General features: G+C 41.2%; 1 protein-coding gene across 3 annotated transcripts; it reads right to left on the bottom strand.

Annotated features, from left to right (window-relative positions):
* Positions 1–1306: 1306 nt before the first annotated feature.
* On the bottom strand, positions 1307–27270 carry MAJIN (membrane anchored junction protein). 3 transcript variants are annotated; one of them, XM_055580869.1, is made up of 11 exons: positions 27116–27270; positions 18583–18700; positions 12805–12850; positions 10053–10128; positions 9754–9879; positions 8857–8888; positions 8466–8557; positions 6850–6913; positions 3197–3269; positions 2192–2309; positions 1307–1640 (listed from the first exon to the last, which is right to left on the bottom strand). In XM_055580869.1, exons 2-11 carry the CDS (start codon positions 18681–18683, stop codon positions 1595–1597), a joined length of 774 nt encoding a protein of 257 aa, XP_055436844.1. In that variant the 5' UTR covers positions 18684–18700; positions 27116–27270; the 3' UTR covers positions 1307–1594. The 3 variants fall into 3 exon arrangements, with proteins under 3 accessions (XP_055436844.1, XP_055436845.1, XP_055436846.1); XM_055580870.1 differs by lacking the exon at positions 27116–27270 and adding an exon at positions 26966–27078; XM_055580871.1 differs by lacking the exon at positions 27116–27270 and adding an exon at positions 26780–26906.

Genomic DNA, 27270 nt, shown 5'->3' with positions numbered 1-27270 from the left:
GGGTTCTAAGTTCGTTTCAGAGCTTCACTTTCACTATCAAGTGGATGACTTCTCATTCTGGGGGTCAGCTGCAGGGTGGGGCTCCCCCTAGTTCCTGGAATAACAGGGACCTGACACTTGGAAGAGCCTGAAGCCATCAACCTCAGCAGATCCAATCATTTAGTCCAGCCCTGGCTCTGGTGTTGCAGGTGAAGGCAACTAAGGTTCAGAGAAGGAAATTTACTGAAGGTCACACGCTAGTTTATGGCAGGGCTGATCTGGAACCCAAATCTGCTGTTCATGCATGGTGCTAAATTATACCTGGGGCGAGAATGTGGCAAGTTAGAAAAAGACCCCTGTCATCAGCGAGACCACAGGGCCTGGGCAAGGGAGGTGCGAGAAGGAAGCCAGTGCTAACTCTGGCCCTGCACGCCCCAGGGCTACAGTCGCACTGGCCTGCTCAGCAGCGGAGCCAACCACACGCACAGCCAGAGCTGGAAGGCACTGGAGAGCTCATCAGATCCGACCCTTTCATTTTCCAGATGAGAAAATAAGAACCAGAAAGGAAAGTGACTTTGCCAAGGGTTCATTGTAAGCTTGGAAGTCAGAATGGCACTACTCAGATCTCCAGACTCTGGAGCTGAGCCTCTGGACAGCTTTGTAAAGCAGGCTGTGTTTGGGACAGGAGAGCAAAGGCTGTAAACACAACTTGTCCCTAGTCCTCCAGTCCTCACGCAGAGTGACTTCCCCTTCAGCCCTTCTCCCCTCAGGTCCCAGGTCCTTCAGTAGCCCACCTCATCTGTCCTCCCCACCTAGGGAAAGGTATCAGAACAAGGGGTCTCCAAGAGACCCCTTTAGCAGTCCAGCCCTAACTTTTCCATTTACCATGAGACACTTCCAGCATGACAGATAATCAGCTCTGTTCAAAGAGTAGGAGTGACAAGGGCTCATTACCTTACCAAGTGGCCTATTCTAATGCTGGTCATCTCTGCAGTTAAAAAATGCCTCTAACCTACACTAACTTCAAGTTAATCCAGTAAACTGGTCTGCATTACTGTCAAAAGCCAAAGGAGTAGCTAGATGAGAAGAATTTATCTACGAAGAGACTGTATTTTGGGGCCAAATGGGGTGAACTGACAAGACATGATTTCTTGAGGGGCAGCAGGGCTCAGGACATGGACATTCTCTAACCCGGCCAGGAGAGTTGAGGATTTGAGGTCAGGTACAGACTCCACCTACCCAAAGTGTTCTGTTAACAACTGGATCCCTCTATCTTGAGAAAAAGATAAGAGTTTGCTCTCTCTCTACCCCCACTAAAATTCAGTGATTAAGTCTTCATAAATAATTTATTGTCATTAGAAATCAAAGTGCTAGAGATGAAAGACCCAACTGGCCCATTGGGCAGTAAAATTCTCAGACTAGAGCATTTTAGAAACTTACATTCTTAGTGATTTAAATTGGGTGAGGACACTCCTTTGTAAAGAGGCAAATGACAAGACAAACCCACAAGAGGACTCAGGGAGTCTGGGGCTTTCGTTCTCCACGACTGGCGCGTCATAAGCAGAGAGTGGAGTGGGAAGGGTCACTGCCCCTCCCATTGCTGCATTTAGGAGGCTCACTGGCTGCTCTTTCTGAAGAAATACCTAAACGGGAAGAGAGAGCTGCAGAAGGAGAGCAGAGCAGGTTGAGACTCCAGAGGTCCAGTTCCCCTCTCCCAGGTCCCATTAAGGCTCTATTATTAGCTAGGGCATTTCTGCTCTGAGACCACTGATTGGAAATTCAAGTCTGAAACAGCATTTGAAAAGGTACCCAAGTTAAATTATACTCTGGAGGTATAAATAAAGAACAATAGCAATGGGATGGCTGAGCTCTAGATAGATGAAGGGATTTGTTTTGTACTCTGCAAAAAGGACTCTGAAGACAGAGCCTAGGTTCAGAGAGAAGAATGGAACTATTTTAGTAACGAAATCAACTGAATAACCCAAACACAATAAGAATAGTTGTTGTCCAAGTAACATTTGGGATATCAGATCAATGCTGGGCACACCAGGGTGGGGTAGGTTAGTTAGGACCCTAAAGCTCTATCTCATTTCCATCATTTGTTCTGCACAAAATAGCGATTTATAAGGGTAATCCACTTTCTTTTCTAGTCTTCTTTCCCTGAGAGATTCAATGAGGCTAAGTTTAATGGCAGGAGAGAAGTCTGTCTTACGTCAGAAACCCGAAGAAGCCACTGGTTCCCAGCTCTGTGGGTCCCTCAGCTGCAGGTGGATTGTTTTGCTGCGATGGTGGGATAGTCTTCCCTACCAGGCTGTCCTCCCACTTAGAATCTGCAAGGGAAACACTCAGGCAGGGAAAGGGCTACTTGTATGTGAGCAGGAGAAGGCAGGACACCGAGCATGAGCCAAGGGCAGCCTCAAACCAGGATAAGTGAAGCCAGGGGCATTGTTTGCTCTGATCTTCTCAATTTCATCCCAGCTCAGTACGAGGCTATTCTGACCTTGGAGTATTTTCAAAGTCAGGTCGAGATTTTTTACACTGCTCAAATCCTAGACACCTACCGTAGCTGGTGTGTCCACACATGGACTGACAACTTGTTGGAGAACTCACTTTGCTCATGTGCCTGCATCTGTGATAACTGTATCCATACTGAATTCTCATGCTGAGTGAAAGATCAACAAGCCGAAAGGGCGACACCTTGACATGCAATCCCAGCCCCTGCCGAGCACCATCTGCACCTTCCATATTAACACTAATGCCCCAAAGAGAAGAGGAAGAGAGACAGCTTCCCAAAGATTGTTCTCTGGGATAGAAAAGCAAAGCATATCCCTCCCAACTTTTCTGTAAAACTTACATGGAATGTTCTGAAACTGTGGGAGCACCAGTTTTGCTATCAGAAGCACAAGAAGAACTTGCATTGCCTCTTTCACTCCATTTGGGAACTGCTGCTGCTGCTGCTGCTAAGTCGCTTCAGTCGTGTCCGACTCTGTGCGACCCCAGAGATGGCAGTCCACCAGGCTCTGCCGTCCCTGGGATTTTACTGCAGGGGCTCCTATTACCCAAGAGCATGCCCCCAGACTGAATGGGCAACAAGCACCTCCACGGGAGCAAGGCACATCGCCCACTGAGTGTGCCCAGACTCAAAGAGCTCTATGCTGCTTTGCTCATCAGGGCACTAAAGAGGACAGGATGCTTATTAGAGGAGACCAGAACCTACCCTGGTCCTGGACATCGGTGACATCAAATGCTGGGGTCTTCTGGCATTCTTGCTGGATTTTTCTTTCTCTGTTCTGATTAAAAGACCAAGAAAAGTCTTAAACTTTACTCTTTTCCAGCTTGGGGGTCTGAATGCTATTTGCTGGTGAAGAGATTTCACATCAGTGCTGGGGTCTGGCTCCTGACTGACCAGGCAGGTTCTATTTTTCTGTCCTTTTCCCATATCAGCTTCCCAAACACTGTCCTTCTAAAATCATAATGTTTAACAGACAAGAACAAACCAAGCTGGGTGTACCTTACCATTCCATGTTTCTGAGTACCAGCTATTGCCAAGGACAGAATTTCAAGTTTCCAGAAATCAGGAGGACCTTTATTTTACCTTGGAGAAAAGTATAATCTATGTGGTAAAACTGACATATAAACTAAGTACTATAAGTCAGTGTGATAAGACTACCCTATCAGTCTATATAGAGTGCTGTGGTTGCTGAGAAGGATGTGAAGAGAGTGGGTAGTGGTTAGACAAGGAAGACTTCACAGGGGAAGTGTTATTTAAATGGGGCCTCGATGGACAGCATCAAGGAGTCAAAGAGAGCAGGGCATTCCAGACAAGGACATGATGTACAAGAGCACGTTGCCATTAACATGTAAATATGATCAATGTGGCTAGAGCCAGCAGAAACATGACTGTGGCATAAGCAGCCAGCACACTACAACGCAATCTTATTACTCCCTGTGCTACTGCCCTATAGACCTTCCTTTGTACTTTGAAGAGGACACTCTATAGCCTGGTTCCAAGCCTATAATATTCTCTGAGACTCCTAGATAGTCAGAAACACTGTTTATATATTTCTTTCTGGGAATCACTGCCAACTGGTCACTTCCCTCATTGAGGCAAAACCTGAGGCTTGACTACCCAGCAGTGCTGGGGAGTTCTTGAGCCATTTTGCTGGTGAAGAATTCTGTAGCAAGCGGCTGCCGACTGTTAGGGTGTATCAAGCGGGCAGAGGCACAGCAATGCCAGGAAAGGGAGGACAGGTCCTCCAAGCTAAGCATGAGCTGATATTGCTGGTAACCTTTTCCACAAACCCTTAAATCCCAGACCACATGGGCAGCCACCTAAGTCATACCCCTATAAAAGTGAAAAGATCTCTTGGGCAGAAGGAGACTACCTCTCTCTTCTTCTATATAGGGTGGAGGGGAAACTAGAGGCCCTAGATATGATTTCTAGCTTGAGGGAAAGATTCTCATGAACTTAAGGAAACTACGGTTTGCAATTTAAATCCTGCTGCATTGGCCCTAAGGAAAGCATCTACTAAGGTTGGAAGTGGGGACCAGAAGCGCAAAGGCCCTGGGGCAGAGGTACAGCCCATCTCTGAACCAGTGGAAATTTCCATGGTAAGACAGCCTTTGTGCTCTCCTGAAATCTTGACAGAGGTTTCCTCAGGCAAATGTTGTAAGAGAGGAAAAACATTATAGCCTGAAATAAAACTGAGGGTACCATCCAGGACATCCAGCCACAATAATACCCTGAAAACCTGATGCAAAGCTGTCCCCTGTATGTTCAGGGTCACCTCTGCTTGGAAGTGCAGGTCAAGCAAGCAGAGGCAGAAAAGAAAGCTACATGCACGGCAGTCTATTTCCCTTCTGGACCACTCATCTGCTCTCTTCCATTTTTTTATCCTTTTAAAGTCTGGATCTCTAGATCTGGGAGCTGAAGTAACAAAAGTAATGAGTCTGCCCTTCTTATCCATTCTCCCTAAACACCTCTGATGAAACAGAGACCTTATTCAGGTACGTGTTGTATTCTTCTAAGCTTTCCCTGCACAGGCTCCCTATGTGTACAGATGTGCACAATCCATACTGACTGTGTTTCTACACCTTAACTTCCCCCAAAGGGGAGCGAAGATATTAAGCACCGGACCAAAGGAGCATGTTCGATTCTTCCAGCTCTTAGTGACTTGCACTAAGAGTCACTGTGATCATGTTAATTTAAGAGACGTCTGCTCTCTGAGAACAGGGTCTACAATGGAGATCATTTGGGCTTTGAGTCAAAATCAATAAACATATTCCTTTTCTTTTTTCCTCAGAGTTTTTTTCTAACCCAGTATCAGGTTGACAAGGTAATTATGTTGAGTTAAGAAACTGTGGGTTCTTGAGGGAGATGATGCGTCAGACTAAGAATAGGAAGGTACAAAGGGTAGAGAGTGAGGGAAGTGTTCCTTTAATAGTAATTATCTTGGTTGTGTAAAGTGTCTTTGTTCTTCAGAGCTTCATGTACTCTTCTTGTACTTTCTAAATTCTTCTTCTTCCCTCTTGAAAGGATGAGAGTACAGAGGGAAACCATCTGCTAAGATCACTGCATGGGCCAGCTGGCCATGGGTGTAACAACATGGCTCTGCACCCTGCCCCTGCCTACAGAGGCAGAGGTCTTCATCTTTACGGGTTCACTCTACTCCAGCTAAATGGTAAACTCCTGGAAAAAAACTAGATTTTATATGTTTGTGTGCACTCCAGCACCTAACACAATGCCTGGCAAACAGGGGACGGAAATGTTTAGAAATGAAAATCAGTTTTCTGCTTAAAAATGTTTTAGGGAATTCCTGTGATCCTGAAGGTGGCTTTAAGACCTTTTAGGATGAAGCCTGTGCTGACCTCTCCAGTAGGTCACCAAAAGTACTGTACTCTTACACTCTTTCCACTTGGCCTAAGTGCTTGGCGCTACCCTGAGCTACTCTGGGAACTCTCTCTCACATCCACTTGGTCTCAGTGAGGTTCTCCTTTGTGGTCCCTTTGTCCCCTGGGCTTCCTTTATTCCTGTTCATAGCACATTTATCATCAATTGTCTGCCCAGCTTTATACTTTCAGCACTTCTGGGGGACAGTGTGCTTGCTAGTACTTGGCACACAGTAGATACTCAATAAATGTTTGCTGAATGAATGAATATGTAAATGTTTACTCAATAACTGATCATGTTTTGGATCCTGGGAAGGTGAGGGAGGTGAGCTAGGAAATAAAGGTCAGAGCTGCTTTGGAGCTATGGTGGAGAAGTAAGAAACGTCACAAATAACAGCTATTTCAAGGAAAAAGGGCATTATTTTAGGGATTATTATGGAAAAGAGGCCCTAAAATTGAGGAGTAGCAGATGTATGAATATCTAAATGGAGAACAGACCTCACAAAATGAATCAAGTATTATTGAGGCCGACCCATCACTGCTCTAAATGAAGTTTTCTTTTACCAGTATCCTGTGCTGATACAAACCTATTTTGTCTGTAAAAATTAGATGTTCCCAGACTCAGACTCCAGTGCAGATGAGGGCAAAAAGCTTTCGAAAAAAAAATTCTACACTGGATTTCACCTCAACTCAACAGACCTATTTTCTTTTTCGACTGCAGAGTATAAAAAAGCAGCTCTTTAAGCTAAGAGAAGGCTTTTTAACAAAAGGATTCATCGATGTGTGTATTATGCAGCTACGTTTAGGACAGGCTGTGGCAAGGGTGGATGGCTGAAAGTTGTTCTGCAGACAGGGAAACCTGAGAATGAGTGCAATGAATTCAGTCTGTACTTAGGACCAAGATGTGCTGGTAATAGGAATCCTGACTCGTAACCAAACAGAAATAGCCAAGAGTCTTGAAGTCTCCATTTTGGTGCATACCCTCCTGGTTTCCATAGGGGGCTTCTTTTTGCTGAGCCCTTGACTGGAAGTCCCCATCTCAGCCCTAAAGTGGGAGGAAAAAAAGCCCAAGAAACATTACTGGCAGTGGCAACATCATCACATTCAAGCAAAAGTGTCCCAGATGAATATTTCAGCAGGTTGGCTATTTTTATGCCACTCCTGGCCTACAGAATAAATTGTGTGGCCAAATTCTCTTTGGGTGCTGTTTAATTCACAGCAGAATCACAATTTGAGACACTTAGGGATCTAGGGGTTGAGAAAGGGAAAATGTGATTGACAGCAGGATTTTGAAATACTTGGTTGGGCATCAAAACACAGAGAAAGGGAAGACATGAGGCCCCTTCTCCGTGAAAAATTCAGTCAAACAGAACCAAGCAAAGCTTCATACCTCCAAGCACCCTCACATCCCACCTGTCTGGAGGAGGAATTTCCCACCTCTTCACTGACACGTGCATTTGGACAGTGTAAGGGTCAGCTCCTGCATGGCCCACCCTCACAGCCCCATACATCCCCACTGCCCTTGTATGTCTTGGTGCCCACATAATATCAGGAAAAGAACACTTGCTTTCTGTGAACCTGAGTTGAAAGCACTTTGGGTTGGGGAGCAAACCACACCTTGGATTATTCCAGCATCTCTCTGTGGGTGCTAATATGAAAAACTGAATTGTCTTACTGACTCATTCTGTCCCTGACAGAGAATCAAAAGAAGAAATAAGTAGCCCCTACAATAGTAACTTCAACATGTTAAGAGTTGTGCTCAACACTCCCTGTAATTTGCAGCACCTAAGCCAGTAATTGAGGCATACCCTCTTACAGACATCTATGTTTCGGCCTGTACTACCTCTTAAGGTAGAGTTCCAAAAGCTGCACAGGCTCCGCAAGCAGCAGACACAACCACCCACACCTGCCAGAAAACTGAGAGCAGGCACAAAAATATACTACTCACTGCATAAAATAAGATTATATTTTATTCGTTCTCACTCTTTTGAGGCTTTCTCTATGTTCATGTATAATACTGTGGGACTTCATATCTTATGCCTCGTGAGTGTCTTTTCTTTTTTCTTTCTGTTTTTTGGCTGCACTGCTCGGCTTGTTGTTTAGTTGCTCAGTCCTGTCCAACTCTTTGAGACCCCATGGACTGCAGCCTGCCAGCCTCCTCTATCCATGGAATTTCCCAGGCAAGAGCACTGGAGTGGGTTGCCATTTCCTTCTTCAGGGGATCTTCCCGACCCAGGGATCAGACCTGAGTCTCCTGCATTGGCAGGCGGATTTTTTACCCCTGAGTCACCAAGATCTTAGTTCCCTAACCAGGGATGGAACCTGTGGCCCCTGCAGTGGAAGCTCAGAGTCCTAACCACTGGACCACCAGGGAATTCCCTCAGTCCTCACTGAGGATAATGAACAGAAAAATTCTACTTTGCTGAGGAAGTAGATTTGCAAACTACATTGCAAATACCAACTTGCTTCCTTCCCTTAGTCTACCCACCTGAATAAGCAGCTATGAATGAAGCCCTGAGACAGAGAGTGACTTACCCCAACAGAGGGCAAGGCCTAACTAGAATGCAGGGTTTAGTGCCTCACTCAACACCACTGACCTGTCCAGCCCTGGCCTGGCTGGGGAACTGGGCACTTCTCTGCGTTTTCGTTTCTTCAGCACGGCTTCTGCTGTTTTCCTCTCTGCCAGGACCTTCAGAGAAGAACCAGATTCCTGAGACTTTTCCTTTTCCAGAGTTGCTCACATGAGGGCACAGTGAAGAGAACTGCCCATCTATAAATTGCCAAAGGCAGCTTTTAACATCAGCTTTGTAAGTAAGGATAGACAAAGTCTCAGAAATCTAGCCAAGAAGATAAAAAATTCTCAAGTATACAATCCTTATTGGACCTGGGCAACAACCAAGGGGCAAAAAAGAGGAGTCAAGAGCAAAACATGAGATAATAAGAGGCAATAAAGGCAATTTTCATTTCATAAAGAAAAGGCAAACTTACCAACCCAAGAGGACTGCTGTTCATTGATTTTCCTACAATAGGAAATTTGAATATCATAATGAAGCAAGGCTGTTTCTTCATTGACTTCTTAGAACTGGTCCTAGATAAAACTTTGGTGTGTGCCCTTTTCCCTTTCACCTGGTTATCAGTTTTCCAAGAAATACTGTGTCTCCAAACTTTTTTCCTCCCTTATTTTATTGTCATCTACAAGTCATGTGGAGATGACGTGGTGAGAGATGACTTGACTCCACTGTGTCATCTAAAAAGTCTGACACAGATAATATTGTAACAATAAGTCACTTAAAAGGGGATGATACCTATTATGAAAGAAAAAAGGTAGAACTTATGGCATCAGTGACAAATGAATTGAGGTATTTTGAGATAATGCCTTTGTACTTTTTTTTTTCCAAATCAAACTGGTAGGTGTCTCCTTGTCCCTCTATTTGTAAAAATAACAATGGCCCCCAGAGATTAAAAATTGGGAGATATGTTTAAGATATTACTTAGTGAAAGTCATTAAATACTCTAAAATGGAAGGAATTATTTATATCATAGGTTATTTTTCATTGAGTTATTACCCTAAGTCACACTGTACTTTCCATTTCCCAGTACACATTTAATATTTTCAACAACTCAATGACTATTATTAGTTTTCACCATTTCACAAAGGAGACATACGAAGACTGAGTAATTTATCTAAGGTCACACACTCCTAAGTGGCAAATCCACCAAGATTGGAACCGGGCAGTCTAGCTTGGAGGACATGCTCCTGACTTCTGCAGTGTCAGTGTGGGGGCTCAATCTGGCTGTTTCACCACATTCAGCACTGCTAACCCATGGATGTTCAACCGCCCCCTTTTCCTTCTCCTCCACCTACACTTTCATCGTTCTACTTACCTGGTGACAGATTTTCATGAAAGCATTTCATCTCCACGTACAGAGTGAAAACAAATGGATAAGGGACCAAGACAGCTTCCCCATGTTTGAACTTCAGATGGGACACTCTTTCCCATTTGCTTTTATCTGGGATGTGCTAAGGACTGAGGATGTAGCCAGTATGAATCCCTGAGTATTATTTTAGAGGAAAGACTCCATCTCCTTTCCGTGACCTACCCTCCAAACCGCACGGGTTTGCTGCTTCCACTTGAATCTACAGTGTGAATTGCAGTTCATTCCCCCCAGGAAAGAAAGGATACAGGGAAATACAATAAAGTGTTCTGTAGCAAATGGCTGTAAATTATCCAGGTTTCCTAAGACCGCACGAATAGAATCCTGAAAAAAAAAATGTGAAATAACTTTAATACTAATTTCAGCCAGTCTATCAACTTATCTCTATCGCTGTTCTTCACATACCCTATACTCTTTTAGAGTCCAACTACTTGCTGTTCCCTGAATATACCTTCCACTTCTCCACTTCTCTGCTCTGGCCTGCAATACCCTTTTAGTCCATCATCATATGACTAAATTCCACTTATTCTTTTATGGCACAACTCAAAAGCCATCTCCTCCACAAAATTTTCCCTAATTTCCCAAGTTGAATTAACTACAGGTCTCAAATTTCACAGTAGTTAGCCTTGGGACTTCACTATATTCCATGCATCTTTTTCCCCCTTCTGTGCCTCCAGGCTTGTGAAATCTGAATTCCCTGACCAGAGACTGAACTCTGGCCCGGCAGTGAAAGTGCTGAGTCCTAACCACTGGATTGCCAGAGAATTCCCTCCATGTACATATTTTTATTTTCTTTACTAAGAAATCTTCTTGAAGGAGAATACATACCTGATTTGTCTTAGCATCCCTTCTCTACCATAGTGGATGAAGCATAACAGGTCCTCAACAAATAGATCCTGGATTTGTTGCTCAGTTCTGCTGGACTTTCTATGACCCTATGGACTGCAGCCAGGCTCCTCTGTCCATGAAATTCTCCAGGCAAGAATACTGGAGTGGGTAGCCATTCCCTTCTCCAGGGGATCTTCTCAAGCCAGGGATTGAACCCCATTACAGGCAGATTCTTTACCATCTGAGCCACCAGGAAAGCCCCAATGAATAATATTGGTATTTATTTATATGTACTTATTTTGCTTTTGTTTATGTCAAACCTTTTCTTCTACTGTCTTTAAATCTTAATTATTTAGTCTCTAATTAACCTATGCTTATTAGTATATGGGCAAAGAGTCTGACATGACTGAGCACTCACCACTACTCAAGAACCCTTTAAGATAAAAGATTTCTATTATCCTCATTTTACCGCTGAGGAAACTAAGACAGAGAGAGGTACAGTGATTTATGGAAGGCTACACAGCTAGTAATGATGGAGTTAAGACACAAACCCAGGCAGTGGGGCTCCAGAGCTTACACTCCTAACCATTGGGCTAAACTGCTTATCAATATATGTTTTCTAAGTGAATGACAAAGGATAACTTCTGCTTCAAAACTAATGAGAGTAAAAAAAAAAGAACATATAAAAAGCACTTCAAAAAGTTTTAGGGAATTCCCTGGTGGTCCAGTGGCTAAGACTCCACACTCCTATTGCAGGAGGCCTGGTTTTGATCCCTGGTTAGGGAACTAGATTCTGCATGCTGTGACAAAGAGTTCGCATGCTTCAACAAAGACCAAAGATCCTGCAACTGAGACCCGTGCAGCCAAATAAATCAATAAATGTTTAAAAAAACACATTTTTATATGATTATAAATGCATATAGGTGTTCTCTAGCTACCATTAGATGAACTATTGTGCAGCAAGAACTGCATATTTCTAATCCTTACTACAATCCTGAAAACCGATATTATTTATCAATCTTACTGACAGGTAAGGAAACAGACTCAGATAAGGAAGACAAATTTCCCAAAAATTGTACTGTGAAGGCAGAACTAGAGTTCAAATCCAGGTTTCACTGGTTCTAAAAACCATGTTTGCAATACTTTACTGCCTTGAGCTTTTCTCTGCCCATATTAAGTGAAGCAAAGTGAAATAAATTTTGCTTTACTCATAATTAAAATAAGCAGAAAACTGTCATGGTCCTATGTTAAAATAATTGCTATTTATAATGATGCCTCTGAGGTCCTCAAAGATCCTAATGTATTTTTCAACACATAGCTAAAGAGTACCTTTAAGGCTTTGACTCAACTTTTTGGTTTCACAGTTTTGCATTTGTGTATGTAATTATATTCAAATTCTTTGAAATGTGGCAGCATATGTCTTTATAAATCACAACAGTCATAGATCACTCAGTCATGAAGTTAGAAAAGAATACACTAGTTTAAAACTCTCATGTTATGAATGAGGCAAATAAGACCCAGAGAGATAAGTGATTTGCTAAGGCTCACACATTTCTTAGCGGTTCAGCCAGGACTAGAAACTGGGGCCAGCCTCCAGAACTCTAATTCCTTGTCCAATGCTTTCACCAGTTTACAAATTTGTCCACCTTCTTTGTCTTCTTCTCGTGGGAGAATTTAAAGCCATTAGAGTTGGGTAGGAAAGGAATGAAAATGAAGAGGAAATATAGCAGATGCAAATGTTTCCAATTAAAATGAAGACACAGCAGCCTTGTCTGTGTATTTACAGTTGAGTTTCCTGAACGTCAAGTACCAGGCAGTGGTTGGGATAGTGAGGTTTCCCAGAGCCCTGGAAGGCGGCAGTCCTCTGGATGCTTTCTCTATGCCAGCCGCCACAAAAGACAGCTGCCCATGGCTGGGAACTCTAGTGGAAACAAAATCATTCTTAGCCTCAAAGGTGCTGACACTTCAACTAGGAAAATTGAGAAAGAGTATAGGCTTTAATTCCCCTGGAAAAACAGTAACCTTTCTCTGCAGAGGAAATGTGGCAGGGAGAAGTCAAGTAATCAAGCGGAGATCGTGACTCAGTTTGAAGGAAACAACTAAAATCTAAATAGGAATGCATCCTCAGCTTAAAAAACTACATTCCCAGAAGTTGTCTGCTTCTTTCCCTACCTCCAGCTCCTGGACGATGACTTCCTTGTTTTCTACTTCTTCCCCTCTAGAAGGTAAACAGACAAGAAGTAAGTGAGCCAAGAAGAAAAGCTCTGGAGACAACAGACCCTAGTAAAAATGACATTTCCAATGAGCTAAGGGAACATAACTAAATGACAATTGCGTGTGCTGACCCAGTGCTCAAGGGAAGAAGAGCTCACCAGGCGGTGCAGACTGAAAACTGGTACAGGCTGTACCAGAGTATCTTCTCCATACCCCGCCAGGACCTGGCATTTCCACCGCTAAAGTTAATAACTGATTAGACCAGTAGTACAAGTGCAATCTGCGGACCTCCGGGGGTCCTCAAGACCCTTTCAAGGAGTCTCCAAGGGCAAAATTAGTTTCATAATAATACTAAGATATTATTTGCCTTTCTCACTATATTGACATTTGTATCATAGTGCAAAATCTGTGGTGGTCAAAATGCTGGTGCCTTGGCACAGATCTAGTCAGTTGCACTAAACTGTACTAGCAATTGTAGCCATCTTTGCAACCACACAGGAAAAAAAATTCAATTCCATTTAATACGTTAGAGGAAGAAGTAAGGCCTTAATAATTCTATAAATCTCACCCCCCAAATAATGGATTTTAATATATTCTGTGATAAAACAGGAAGTATGGATAAAGCGTTTCTGCGGCATACCAGAAGATGATGGTTCTCTTGAGAAGTGCCTGCACAACTGTTTAAGTTGCAAACTGAACCACATGCTTTTTCATATTTTATTTGACTGGTCAGCTGACAGATAAACGATGGTGCTTATTCAGACTTGGGAATGTGACAGACATTTTCTCAAAAGCGAACAGTGAGCTTATCAATAAAACTGACAGTATTTGTTGTTAAGGATAAATTTTTGGATTTCAAGTAAAATTTTGAATTTTGGAAAACTTTTATCCACCACTGTAGGGTTGACAACTTCCAAATACTTGGCCATTTTTCTGATAAGATTGGTAGTGATATTAGCAAATATGTTTTTTGATACTGTATAATGAAGTGTGTTGACATTTGAACAATCTGCAAGTGAAACAATATTTTCCAAGCGACCATAGAAACACTCCAGGTTACAAAATCATTCTAGGTAAAAGATAGATCAGCTTTCAAAGAACAAGATAGACCAATGGATTTTAATGTTGCAGAGATCAGAAAGTACAGTGATATAATTTCAGATTCCACATTGCAACTAACCTTTAAAGAACTACTATATTTTTAAAAAATGAAACTGAGTTTCCTGGTTGTCTAGTGGTTAGGACTCGGCACTTTTACTACTGTGGCGTGAGAGATCCCACAAGTTGTGCTGTGCAGCCAAAAAAAAAACAACCAATTTTTTTAATTTAAAAAAATAATTAAAATGTAAAAAGAAACAAAATAAACAACTTTTATTTGTCAAGTTTTGACGCAGGGCCAAAGAAGATTATCCACAATGATCTGAGAAGACTATTAATATATTCCTACCTTTCCCTACTACAAACATTTGTTGTTCAGTTGATCAGTAGTGTCCAACTCTTTGCAACCCCATGGACTGCAGCATGCCGGCTTCCCTGTCCTTCACCATCTCCTGGAGTTTGCTCAAACCCATGTCCACAGAGTCAATGATGCCGTCCAACCACCTCTGTTGCTCCTTCTCCTCCTGCCCTCAATCTTTCCCAGCATCGGGATCTTCTCCAATGAGTTGGCTCTTGACATCAGGTGGCCAAAGGATTAGAGCTTTGGCTTCAGCATCAGTCCTTCCAATAAATATTCAGAGTTGATTTCCTTTAGGATTGACTAGTTTGATCTCCTTGCTGTCCAAGGGACTCTCAAGAGTCTTATCCAGCACTGTGGTTTGAAAGCATCAATTCTTCGGTGCTCAGCCTTCTCTGTGGTCCAACTCTCACATCTATACATGACTACTGGAAAAACCATACCTTTGACTATATGGACCTTTGTTGGAAAATATATGTAACGCTACATATATATGTACAGCTGAGTTTTTCATGTAATTCAACCAAAAGAAAAAATTCACGACAGATTAAATGTAAAAGCAAATACGATAATCTAGCAGTTTTTTTTATTAAGCCAGACATTAATGAGATTTGCAGAAATTTAATGTGATGTCAATCCTCCCATTAATTTTTTGCTTTAGAAAATATGGTTTAGTTACAAAGTTGTGTTTGACTCTTTTGCCACTCCACGGACTGTAGCTTGCCAGGCTCCTCTGTCCATGGGATTCTCCAGGCAAAAATACTGGAGTATATAGTTATTTTTAATAAAAATATATTAAAACTTAATAGGTATATCATTATTTTTAAATTAATATTATACATTTAAAAGTTGTGCTAAAATACATATAACCTCAACTTTTCCATTTTAACTATTTTTAAGTATATAATTCAGTGGCATTAATTAATGGGTTGGCCAAAAATTTTGTTCAGGTTTTTCCATACAATATTGTATTCAAAACCATGGCTTGCAGTCAGCACTACCTTATTTCTAAAACTTATTTCCACAAACTGAAACATTGTGCTCTTTAAACAATAACTCCACATTCTTCCCTTTACCCAGCCTGTCTCTATGAGTTTTCCTATTTTAATATTTCATATAAGCAGAATCATACAAGATTTGCCCTGTTGTGACTGGCATATACCTAGGAATGAAACTGCTGGGTCATATGGTAATATAGTCATATGGTAAGGGCTTCCCTGGTGGCTCAGATGGTAAAGTGTCTTCCCTGAGTCGGGAAGATCCTCTGGAGAAGGAAATGGCAACTCACTCCAGTATTCTTGCCTGGAAAATCTCATGGATGGAGCCTGGTTGGCTACAGTCCATGGGGTCACAAAGAGTCGGTCACGACTGAGCAACTTCATTTCTTCATGGTAATTTTAACTCTTTGAGGAACTGCTAAACCAGTTTCCATAGTATCTGCACCATTTTACATTCCCACCAGCAATGTATGAAAGTTCCCATTTCTCCACATCCTTGTCAACAACTGTTGTTTTGTTTTTTAATTATAGCTATCCTAGTAGGTGTGAAGTGGTATATCATTGCAATTTTGATTTGCATTTTCCTAGTGACTAAGGATATTGAGCATTTTTTCATGTGCTTACTGGCCATTTGTATATCTTCTTTAGAGAATGTCTATTCAAGTCCTTTGTCCATTTTCAATTGGATTGCTTATCTTTTTGTTGTTGAGTTGTAGTTCTTTATATGTTCTGGATATTAAACTCTTATCAGATACATGATTTGCAAATATCTTTTCTCATCTGTGGTTTTCCTTTTCACTCTGTTAGTAGGGTTCTTAGACATATAAATTTTATAAAATCAACTAAGTGCAATTTATCTCGTTTCTTTTGAGGCCTGTGTGTTTGGTGTTGTATTTAAGAAACCACTGCCAAATCCAAAGTCATAAAGATTTGCCCCTATGTTTTATTCTAAGAGTTTTAGTTTTAGCTCTTATTTACATCTTTGATCCATTTTTAGTTAACTGTAGTATATTGTGTAAGATAAGGGTCCAACTTTATTCTTCTGCATGTGGATATCCAGTTTTCCCAGAACCATTTGTTAAAGAAACTGTTCTTTCCCATTGAATGCTCTTGGCATTCTAGTCAAAAATCAGTTGACCATAGATGTTAGTGAGGTTTTATTTCTGGGCTCTCAATTCTATACTATTTATTGGTTTATAGTCTGTCCTTATGCAGTACCACACTTTTTGATTACTTATAGTTTTGTAGGAAGTTTTTTAATTGGCAAGTATGAGTACTTCAAATCTGTTCTTTTCCAAGATTGTTTTGGCTATTTGGGATCCCTTGAAATTCCATATGAATTTTAGGTTGGGTTTGTACATTTGCAAAAAAAAGTGCCATTGGGATTTTGCTAGGGATTACATTGAATCTGCTGATTGCTTGAGTACTGTTTTCATCTTAACAATGTGTATATTTGGCTGCACCACAGGGCATGCAGGATCTTATTAACAGTTCCCTAACCAGGGATCAAACCCCTGCCCCTGGCAGTGAAAGCACAGAGTCCCAATCACTGGATTGCCAGGGAATTCCCATCTTAACAATATTAAGTCTTCCAATCCATGAACACAGATATCTTTCTAATTAATTAATTAATTATTTTGGCCTCTCTGCATGGCTTGTGGAATCTTAAATTCCCTGACCAGGGATTAAATCCAGCTCTGACAGTGGAATTCTGGGTCCTAACCACTAGATCACCATGGAATTCCCATAGAGGTCTTTCTATTTAGGTCTCCTTTCTCTCAGAAATATTTTTTAGTTTTCAGTGTGCAAGTCTTGTACCTCATTGGTTGAATTTATTGCTAAGAATTTTTTTCTTTTTGATACTATTGTAAGAAAAATTGTTTTCTTAATTTTCTTTTCAGAAATTACTACTAGTTTACTGCTAGTGTATACAAATCAACTGATGTTGATTTAGTATAACTTTGCTGAATTCATTGATAAGGTTTAACAGTTTTTTGTTGGTTTGTGTGGATTTTTTAGGTTTTTCCACATATAAGATCATGCCAGGAATTCCCTGGCAGTCTAGTCGTTAGGACTCCATGCTTTCGCTGCCAAAAGCTCAAGTTCAATCCCTGGTTGTGGAACTAAGATCTCACAAGCCATGTGGTGCAGCCAAAAAAGAAAAAAAAAAAAAATCACATCATCTGCAAACAGAGAAAGTTTCACTTCTTCCTTTCCAATATGTATGCATTTTTTTTTCTTGACTAATTGCTCCGGCTAGAACTCTAGTACCATGATGAACAGAAGTGATGAAAGTGGGCATCCTTATCTTGTTCCTGATCTTAAGGAAAAAGATTAAGTTTTTCACCACTGAGTATGTTGTTGCTGCAGCTGCTAAGTCGCTTCAGTCGTGTCCGACTCTGTGCGACCCCATATACGGCAGCCCACCAGGCTCCCCCGTCCCTGGGATTCTCCAGGCAAGAACACTGGAGTGGGTTGCCCTTTCCTTCTCCAATGCATGAAAGTGAAAAGTGAAAGTGAAGTCGCTCAGTCGTGTCCAACTCCTAGCGACCCCATGGACTGCAGCCCACCAGGCCCCTCCGTCCATGGGATTTTCCAGGCAAGAGTACTGGAGTGGGTTGCCATTGCCTTCTCCGGAGTATGTTGTTAGCTTGGGTTTTTCATATATAGACTTTATATTGAGGAAGCTCCCTTCTATTTCTAGTTTGAGTATTTTTATCATGAAAGGGTGCTAGATTTGGTCAAATGCCTTTTCTGCATCCATTGAGAGGGTCATGTGGTCTTTTTTCTCTTCTTTCTATTAATGTGGTGCATTATATTGATTGATTTTTGTATACTCAACTATCCTTGCATTCCTGGGGTAGTCTCAGGAATATAAACAATGCCAATCTTCTTATTAATTTTTAAAAATATGGCTATTTTAAATAAAATGTTGTAGTATTTTTAAATTAATAAGTAATTACTTGAAATTGTTCTTTTGATTTTATATGATAAATATTGACAAGTATGACTCATTTAATCAAAAACTCTTTGGAAGCCTCAATTTTAAGAGTGCAAAGGGGTCCTGAGATAATTTGAGAACCACTGCCCCAAAGGTATGCTATTACTAATTTAAAAACTTATATGAATAATAAATATATAGAACATAAAATACCTGGAAAAGAGAGCTACAAGGTGCTGCTTCAGCCAGTCTCCTGGACTTGGTGAAGGCAGAGAAGGAATGACCTGTGGGAATGTATTAACCTGTGTTTGTAAAGGCTACCCCCCTAGTTTTAAAATTACCTGATGCTGTTGCCATATCTAATTTTGAATTTATACACGTTGGGTCCTGCATGAAGAAATCTCGTCTCTGGAAATGGGTAGGTGAAAGGTTTTAAACCCATTGCTTCCAAACAGTAACCTAAATAAAATAGAAGTATTAAAGAATTACGAAAAAGCTAAATATGGTTCCTTATGTATGGAAATAAAGCCTGCCCAATCTGTAGCATCTCTTCATCAGTATAATGTCCAGTTCTCAGTATCACTGCCTATGTCCCAGGCTCAGTTCTAATATTAATTACCTGGATCATTTCCCCACCTGCATGGGGAGGATATATGATATTCTGAGATAATCTTTATACTTGAAGTCAGAAGACCTAAGTTAAAGTTTTGCTGTTTACCTTATGACCTTGTACAAATTACTTCTTTTCCATGAGACTAATGATACTAACATCTGATGATAACAGGGTGTTTGTTAGGATTAAATCTATCTCCCAAATATCTCTTGCATCTGTTCTCATCCCTTGCCCCCATTTTCTCTGGAACCTAGGCCAATGTGAAGAGGGCTCAAATCAAATAATGAAACAGTTCAAAGGATGCACCAGTAAGAGGCAATTGGGAACACCTCTGCTGTTAATTTTCTGTGACGTTTAGGAATTAGCACACCTTCCTGCTACAGCCAATGCAGTAAATAAGGATGTACACTAATGTTTTAAAGTCTTGCCAAGAAGTGCCTTATCTTCCCCACCTCTCAACTATTCTTCTTCACCACTTATGAGAGGACCCTGCGCCACAATAGTGCCCCCTACTCTCCTAGCACTTACTAGTTTTACTTTTCCTATTCCAGAATCTCTACTCACTTAAGGGCCTCTCTGTGGGAAACTCAGAAGAAGAAATGGAAAACGAAGTATGGCATGCCTCCTCTACTCCAAGAGAGCACTTGGTATGCGCTCAGAGGACTTTTCTATGCCTCTTTTTATTTGTAAAGTAGAGATAATAAGCCTTGTACTTTCTGTCTCTTCATATGGAAGTTTAAATAATAAATAATGAGAGTAAAAGGTCCAGAGTTTCTAGGATCAAATCTACCCATATACAATGCAAGGTATTGATTTCTGAGGCAGCTGAGCTGAGGTAGACAGGACAAGCACAAAGTAAGAATAATTTATGTTTTAATCTCAGTTCCATTATTCCTACATAGCTTTTCTAGGCCTTGGTTTTATTATTTATACAATAATAACAACTTATGTGTATAACAACTAACAACAATTTTTTGTCATACCCTATTCTAAGTACCTTATATATAGATCTTACTTAATTCTCACAAAAAGCGTATGAAGTAAGTAGTCTAAATATGATAGATGAGGAAATTGAAGCACTGAGAGATGAAGTAAGTTTTCTATGGCTATGGATTTTGGAATTGGAATTCAAATTGAGGCAGTGTTAATGGAGACCTGATGGTCTTAACCACTTTTCCATGCTGCTTCCTGGGGTTATTAGAAAGCAAAAACAAAACAAAACAAGATAATGACTATAAAATCATTTTGCAAGTATTAACATATTATACACACATAAAGAACTATTTTCATTATTCTTTCCTCCATATTACCCTGATTCCATGCCTACTCAGCAGGGAGAACTCTAATATGTACAGTTGGAAGATCTATGTGCCCAAAGAATGGCATTCCCCACAATTTCCAAAGTTCAAGTGTGGGGCTGCCAGTAAAGAGATATCCCAGTGTCCGATCTTGGCTGCTTGGGATTAGAATGACAGGAGGCTGGAGCCAAAACCTGAGACTATTTAGACTAGAATTGCACTCAAAAGTGAAAAGAAATAGTTGGTGCCAACTGCAGAGTTACCAGAGGGGAAATACTATTCACTTCCTGAGAAAAACTTGCACATTCTCCATGCCCTCGGCATGGCAAGAACCCATGCTAGATTTGATAGTGTTTTTGGTGCTAGACGACTTTACCAAATAGGCAGGGACCACCTGATGAGACTTAGGTTTGCTGCCACAAACACTGAGCCCTTCATTATTCAGAGGGTTCTTCTAAAATGCAGTCACCACAGACTGAGGACTGGGGCCATCAGAGCAAAGGAAATGAAGAACATTTGCTGGAAATGACAATCCAAAGAGGAAACTTCATGTGCTGTGCTATAGCTGGCTGGCTGGCTGAGAGAAGTAAAAACAATCCTCTTCTAGCTGGGGCCTGTTCCTGTTAATTGCTGCCTGCCTGCTTCAGAAACAAACACCACACACTAATTACTCAATTCGAAAATAAAGATTAGACAGCATAATCCCAAACAACCACATAGTAGCAGTGGTTCAAAGATTCACAAGGTTATTTTCCAACATGAGGACTGCAGTCATGGTGACACTGTGTCCCAAGAACACAGCATTAAGTTGGTGACCTTACAGATGAAAGGTCGGACTCGCAGCCAATTTAGGTGATCATAAAACATGATGCCTTTAAAACAAAAGAAGAGAAGTTATAGGCAATATGGGATAGTGGGAAAGACACAGGATTTGTAATTGGAGGACGAAGGCTTGAGTTCTAGCTCTGCCTCTTAACAGTCATTCGACCCGAATCAAGTCACTTAGCCTTTTCATTTCTCAATTTCTACATCTCTAAAAGGGGAATACACTTATCCCTGAAATTTCTGTGAGGATTAAATGAAATAATGCTGTAAAAAGCACTTCATAAACGCTGGTTAATTATATTAACATTAGCTCTTTTGATAGATTTGAAGTTTCTCTCTTAATGCTTTACTAGAAAAGCAAACTCAAGAGAAGTGTTTAGCTTTAATATCAGTACACAATCTGACAAATCTCAATTAAGACTCTTTCCTTGAAATTCCCCAATAATAGATTTAAATGACATATAGGCACTGATGTTAGAAAGGGAAAGATTTTTTTAAGGTTTTAGTAATTTGCCTCACATAAAGAAACATTTGGGTCAATGCACATAACTTGAATCAGTGCTGAATGCAATATGAAGATAATGATATGACTACTGAAGCTGAAGGAGAAGATCATACAGAAGTACCAGCATTAAATATATCTGGTGATACTTGATGGGAAAACCCTCCGCAGAGTTAATAAGAGCTTTCATAAGCATTCATTAAAAATACATTTATGAGCAGGTCTAACATAACAGGCTCTGTGACCACTAATGAGTTTGGGCCAAAAGACAAAACAGGGAAATCCCACTCATGCTATGAATCCAACATCCAAGTTTTAGAACTGAGGCTGAGGACAGAAGCTTGGCTTCTCCTTCTACCTTCAGAAGTCCTTGGCTAGTTTCAAAAGTCTGCCTGCCTTTGCTGAAATAGATCCAAACTCTCTGAAAACCTATATTTCCAATGAGATTCATGCTTGCCTATAGCTGAAGTGCCCTTCATTTCAAAGGAAGTGAATTCATCAAAGAAGGAAATGACTGCTATAGGTCACATAACTCAGTATGGAACCAGGATTAGCCCCCAAGATTGTTGAATCCTTTGGCTGATACATTTTCCATAACACATCACCTGATCATTTTATTAAACTATAACCCTGGTCAATCGCATAAATCTGGATAGCATCCTCAATTTGGGTACAAAGACATCAAGCCAAAGTGCAGCATTTCTGGATTAGAGCTTCTTAGGATTATATCTTGGGATATAAAGGGTTTCTTTCACATTTGTTTGTCTTTGAGCTCTATTTTCAAAAGGAACTATTCTCAATTTCCTCACCTTGCAGGGTGACTAGGATGATTAATGAAATAATGCATGTATAATTGCTTATTGCAGTGCTCTATGCATAGGTTATTCAATAAAGAATAGCTGTTTTAAAAGCAAAACAAATCCAAGAGTTAAGATATAGGACAAGAGGAGCTGATCTAAGACTACCCAAGATACTTCTATGCCTACTGATGTCATTCTTTCCCATTAGACTTCTACCTACTCTTTCTGGTAAGACACAATCTTTAAAACACCACTGGCATTTATTCAGAAATATATTTGCAACTGGAACTGTGTCAGATTTTGTTTTGTTTTGTTTGGGAGGGGAGAAGTAACTAAATCTTCTAACAGAGGGATAGGAAGGTGTCCTGAAATGAAATCAAAAGGCCTTAGTGAACAACTCAATAGGGCAGAAAGGAGATTAAGTGAACTTCTTAAGTTACTCTTTACACCTAAATGTCTCTTCCACTTTCATTTTAACCATCCTAAGAGCTAATGGAAGAATTATCTTTGGTCAATAGGTCTGGGACTGTGCTCCTTACTTGGAAAAAGCAATAGAATGGTATCTCATCTCACCACCCTGCCCAATAGTTGTGGCTTGTTACATGAAGATCCTTGGAGAAGAAAATGGCAACCCACTCCGGTATTCTTGCCTCGAGAATCCCATGGACAGAAAAGCCTGGCAGGCTACAGTCCAAGGGGTCGCAAGAGTCAGACACGACTTAGTGACTAAACCACCACATGAAGATCAACCTATTAGCATTCATATCACACTGAATTCACTGCAGAACTCTAAAAATCCTAATCCCAGGAATCCTAAAAGCATTTGGATGTAAAATTGCAGGCAATGAGGGATATTTTATTTTTTGGTTATACCACTGGGTGAATTGCCCTGAAGCAGCACCTGCAAAGATTTTAAAATGATAAAAAAGCATCAGTACTTTCAGAAGGGCAAATGGTGAAGAGAATATCCTTAGCTAAACAGAAAGACGCGTCTTTTGCAGTTTTGCGCTATAAACTTTGAGTCCTTGATGTACATATCTTAGGGTCTTAGTGACAGAAGACAGACGAAGTGTGAAAAGAAAGCTTCTAAAATATACAGCTGTGTTCTTGGCATGAAAAAATGGCAGATTCTGAAGAAACGAAGTTAATAAAAAACTGTATTACTTTTTATACAAAGAGAGCAAATTTCACACAGGAAATCTGAAATATTTTACTGCCTTTAATTCTGGTGAGATACTGGGAAGATAAAAATTATATTCACTAGGTTTACAAAAAGATAAACCTGACATGAGGAGATCATCTAATTTGACCAAGGTCATACATCAAGAGCAAGACTAAAACACAGATGTATTGCTAAAGCAAGGTAGTCCCACTGAATTAAGGGTGTCAAGAATATAGTTACCTTATGAATTATCCTAGACTCAATATTAGCCTCAATTCTTTATATCTTTATATTTTACCACCTAAGTATATCTCTAATATAACAGAATCAGGCATAACTGCTAAGAAACAAAATCTAGCACTTTGAAAGATCATCAGACCATAGGGATCTGATGAATAAAATCTTACATTTATAAAAGCACTTTCAGTTTATACAATGCTTTTCCCATCTATCCCTATCTCATAAGATTCAAAAACATCTATTGAAGTAGGCAGGGCAGATTCAGCTAACTTATACTTCACGCTAAATGCTCTCCTAATTTTTATCTGATTTGATCATCTCGATCTTGTATTCATTCAATATTTATTCATTCAGTTCACAATTATCTGCATACCAACTATGTTCCAGAAACTTAAGTGCTGGAGATAAAGTGGGGAATAATAAGAACTCAGTAACTGCCTGAAAAGAGCTTACAAATAATTTTAAGGATGATGACTGCTACAAAAAAGGACAGGGTGACATAGGAACATGAAAGAGAATCCTAACCTAGAATGGAAGTCAGGGAACTTCATGTAAGTGACTCATATTTGAAGGATGAGTATGAGTTGGGGAAGACACAAATGGCGAGTGGGTGAGGGGTCTGATGTAGGTACAAGAAAAGCAGGTACAACAGTCCTCAGTTAAGAGAGACTGCTGTCATTTCAAGAGGGAGAAGTATAGTACTTCTGCACACAGTTGGCAAGAAGCGTGACAAACTAAAACTACAAAGGTAAACAGTGAGTCACCACACACTTGAGAGCCTACTATGTATCAGGCATTTCTTTCAGCAATGACAGAGCGGGTAATAAGAAAGACATGATTCTTTGTCTTTAACAGCTTAGAGTTCAGGAAGTTTGGAGAACAATAATAAACACATAAATAAATCAATGTAATTTGAAGTATTGTTTAAGTATTATGAAGAAAATAAAACAGGGTTTTGTAGTAGAGAGTGACTGGGAGACTGCTTTAGTGTGGCCAGTGAAGGGCTTTCAGAAGAGATCAAACTGAGTTATGGCCTTAATGGAAAGTGAAATAACAAAGTCAAGGGGAAAAGCATTCCAAGCAGGAAAAACCAAGCACAGATGCCCTGTGATGATTGGTAGTTAAATGACAGAAAGGTCAGTATGACTGGAGCACAGAGAATGAAGACTTGAGTAGAAAGAAATGAAGTCAGAGAGCTAGGCAAGAGCCAGATCATATAAAGGCTGCCAGCCATTGTAGAGTTGCGATTTTATGCTAGTGAAAGTGAAAGTTGCTCAGTCGTGTCTGACTCTTTGTGACACCATAGACTATACAGTCCATGGAATTCTCCAGGCCAGAATACTGGAGTGGGTAGCCTTTCCCTTCTCCAGGGGATCTTCCTGATCTAGGGATCGAACCCAGATCTCCTAAAAAGAAGTGTAATTATTTGATTTATGCTTTAGAAACAGTACTCTGGCTGCCAAGAGAAAGATGAACTGAAGAGTTGTAGCAGTCCAGCAGAAAGATGCTTCAGATTCAGACTTTGAGGCCTTAGTAGTCAGTAACTACTTAGATTGGGGGTGTATTTTAGACTGATGGACTAGATGTGGGAATCAAGAATGGCTCTTGATTTTGGTCTACGCTATTAGACAGGTAATGGTACACACCCTTTACTGAGATGGAGAAGAATTCTGAAAAAAAAGATTTGCCATTCTAGGGAATTCTCTGGCAGTCCAGCAGTTAGGACTCTGGGCTTTCACTGCCAAGGGCCCAAGTTCAATCTTGGGCAGGGGAACTAAGATCCCATAAGCTGCCTGGTGCCACCAAAAAAAAAAAAAAAAAAAAAAATTGCCATTCTCTTTCTGTTCTGGGTAAGCGTGAGAGGCCTGTTAGATATCCTGTGGCCTGACATATCCTGTGGATATGTCAAGGGGGTGGTCTCTTGGTATGCAAGGAGTGGAAATCAGGACAGAAATATAAACTTGAGTTATCAGTGTTTAGGTGGTATTTGAAGATGGTATTGGAAGCTATTGGAACAGTAAGATCATCCAGGGAGAAAATACAGATAGAGAAGGAAAGAGGGCCTTCCTCATAGGCCAGGCTATGAACTGTGAAGTCTATCCAAAGAGCAATCAGAAGGCATTGAAGGGCATAATAAAGAGATGACATGATCACATATCTGTGGGTTTAAAAAAAAAACAAACCAAAAAATCAAAACAATCCCTCTGATTGTAATGTAGGAAATAACCCAGAACCAGAACAGATGAAAGAGGCTCCGTTAGGAGACTCCTGTGGTTCCTGGCAGAAGCTGATAATAGCCCGGTTTATAGTGATGAGAGTGGAGATGAAGAGAAGTGGTCTGGTTTAGAAGACGTCTAGTCATGATTTGGTGACTTGACAGGGTAAAGAAGAAGTCCAGACAAGGATTGTGAGCTGCTTGAACAAACAATTGAAAAATAAAGATACCTCTTCCCCCCGCCAAAAAAGGAGCCTTAGAAAGTAAGTTTTTGAGGGGAAGATCATTGAGTCCATTTTGGGATATGCTCAATCTTCAGGTGCCCACAAAATATCTAGACGTTCTAGGTAGGCTGTTGGATATTGTGGTACGTTTACTATCTGCAGATTAAGGAATTAAGTTCAGAAAAGTCAAGGACGTAGGGTCAAGTATACGTTTCCCAGATGCCAAGATTCAAGGACCTGAGTAGTTGAACAGAGAGATCTCACTGAGAGCTATGACTCAAATATTGATACTTACTTCCTAGATTCAGTCAGGCATCTGAAAACAAGAAATTCATTCAAATCATTAAGACATGATGTGACAAGACATATTTCGATGAAAGAAGTCATGTTTTCACGCCAACTCCTAAGCCTGAGTTAGAGGATGGTTATGAACCAGAATGATGGCTTTTGTGTGCAGCTTTGTTTTTTTAAGAGGCTGTGGCGAGGGAGAGCTGGGGGGCTTAGAAGACTGGATCTGTGCCAGAGGCAGCACTTCGTGCTGGGTGTGGTGTGGCAGCAAGAACTGTCCCTGGGGTTCCTTCACCTCCGCCCTGCTCACTCGCCCGTGGAAGGGGATCTGGACATAGTTCGGCGCCTGCCTGGCTTCCATCCCTGCTCACCTGGTTACCCCGACCTGAGCTCCAGGCCGCCGCCCTAACCACGAGGCCCTGCGCTGGGCATCCAAAGGGGCCCGGGGCTTCTAAGGCTGCCTCAGGAGGCGGCTGCGGAATGGGGACTGGGCCCGAAATCTCCTTCAGAGAAAGGCGCCAACTTCACTAGAGAAACAGGCCGCTGCCAGTTGTTACCTCAGACCCAAGGACCTCCCAGGCGCGGCCTGGCTCTTTCTTACAGGGGTTCTTCGCGCCTCATCAAACTGGCTTGGGCCAGGGTACCCACTAAAATCTGTTCTTTAAAAAGAGCGGGCGCCGACCTCGCACGAAGCCTGGCTTGCTGACCTGCTCGCCCTCGTGCCCGCGCCTCAACTCTTGCCGCACGCAGACCAGGCCTTCAGCGCACGCGCAACTGCGCACCCGGGTCGCCAGGTAGGCGCGCTCCGAGACCTGGGCGTGGTCTGCGCGTGCGCGCCGCTGAGACGCTGCCCGGGGGTCGC

Source organism: Bubalus kerabau, chromosome 5 (genome assembly GCF_029407905.1).
Source record: "Bubalus kerabau isolate K-KA32 ecotype Philippines breed swamp buffalo chromosome 5, PCC_UOA_SB_1v2, whole genome shotgun sequence".
Lineage (NCBI taxonomy): Eukaryota > Metazoa > Chordata > Mammalia > Artiodactyla > Bovidae > Bubalus > Bubalus kerabau.
This window is presented reverse-complemented; position numbering and strand designations above follow the sequence as displayed.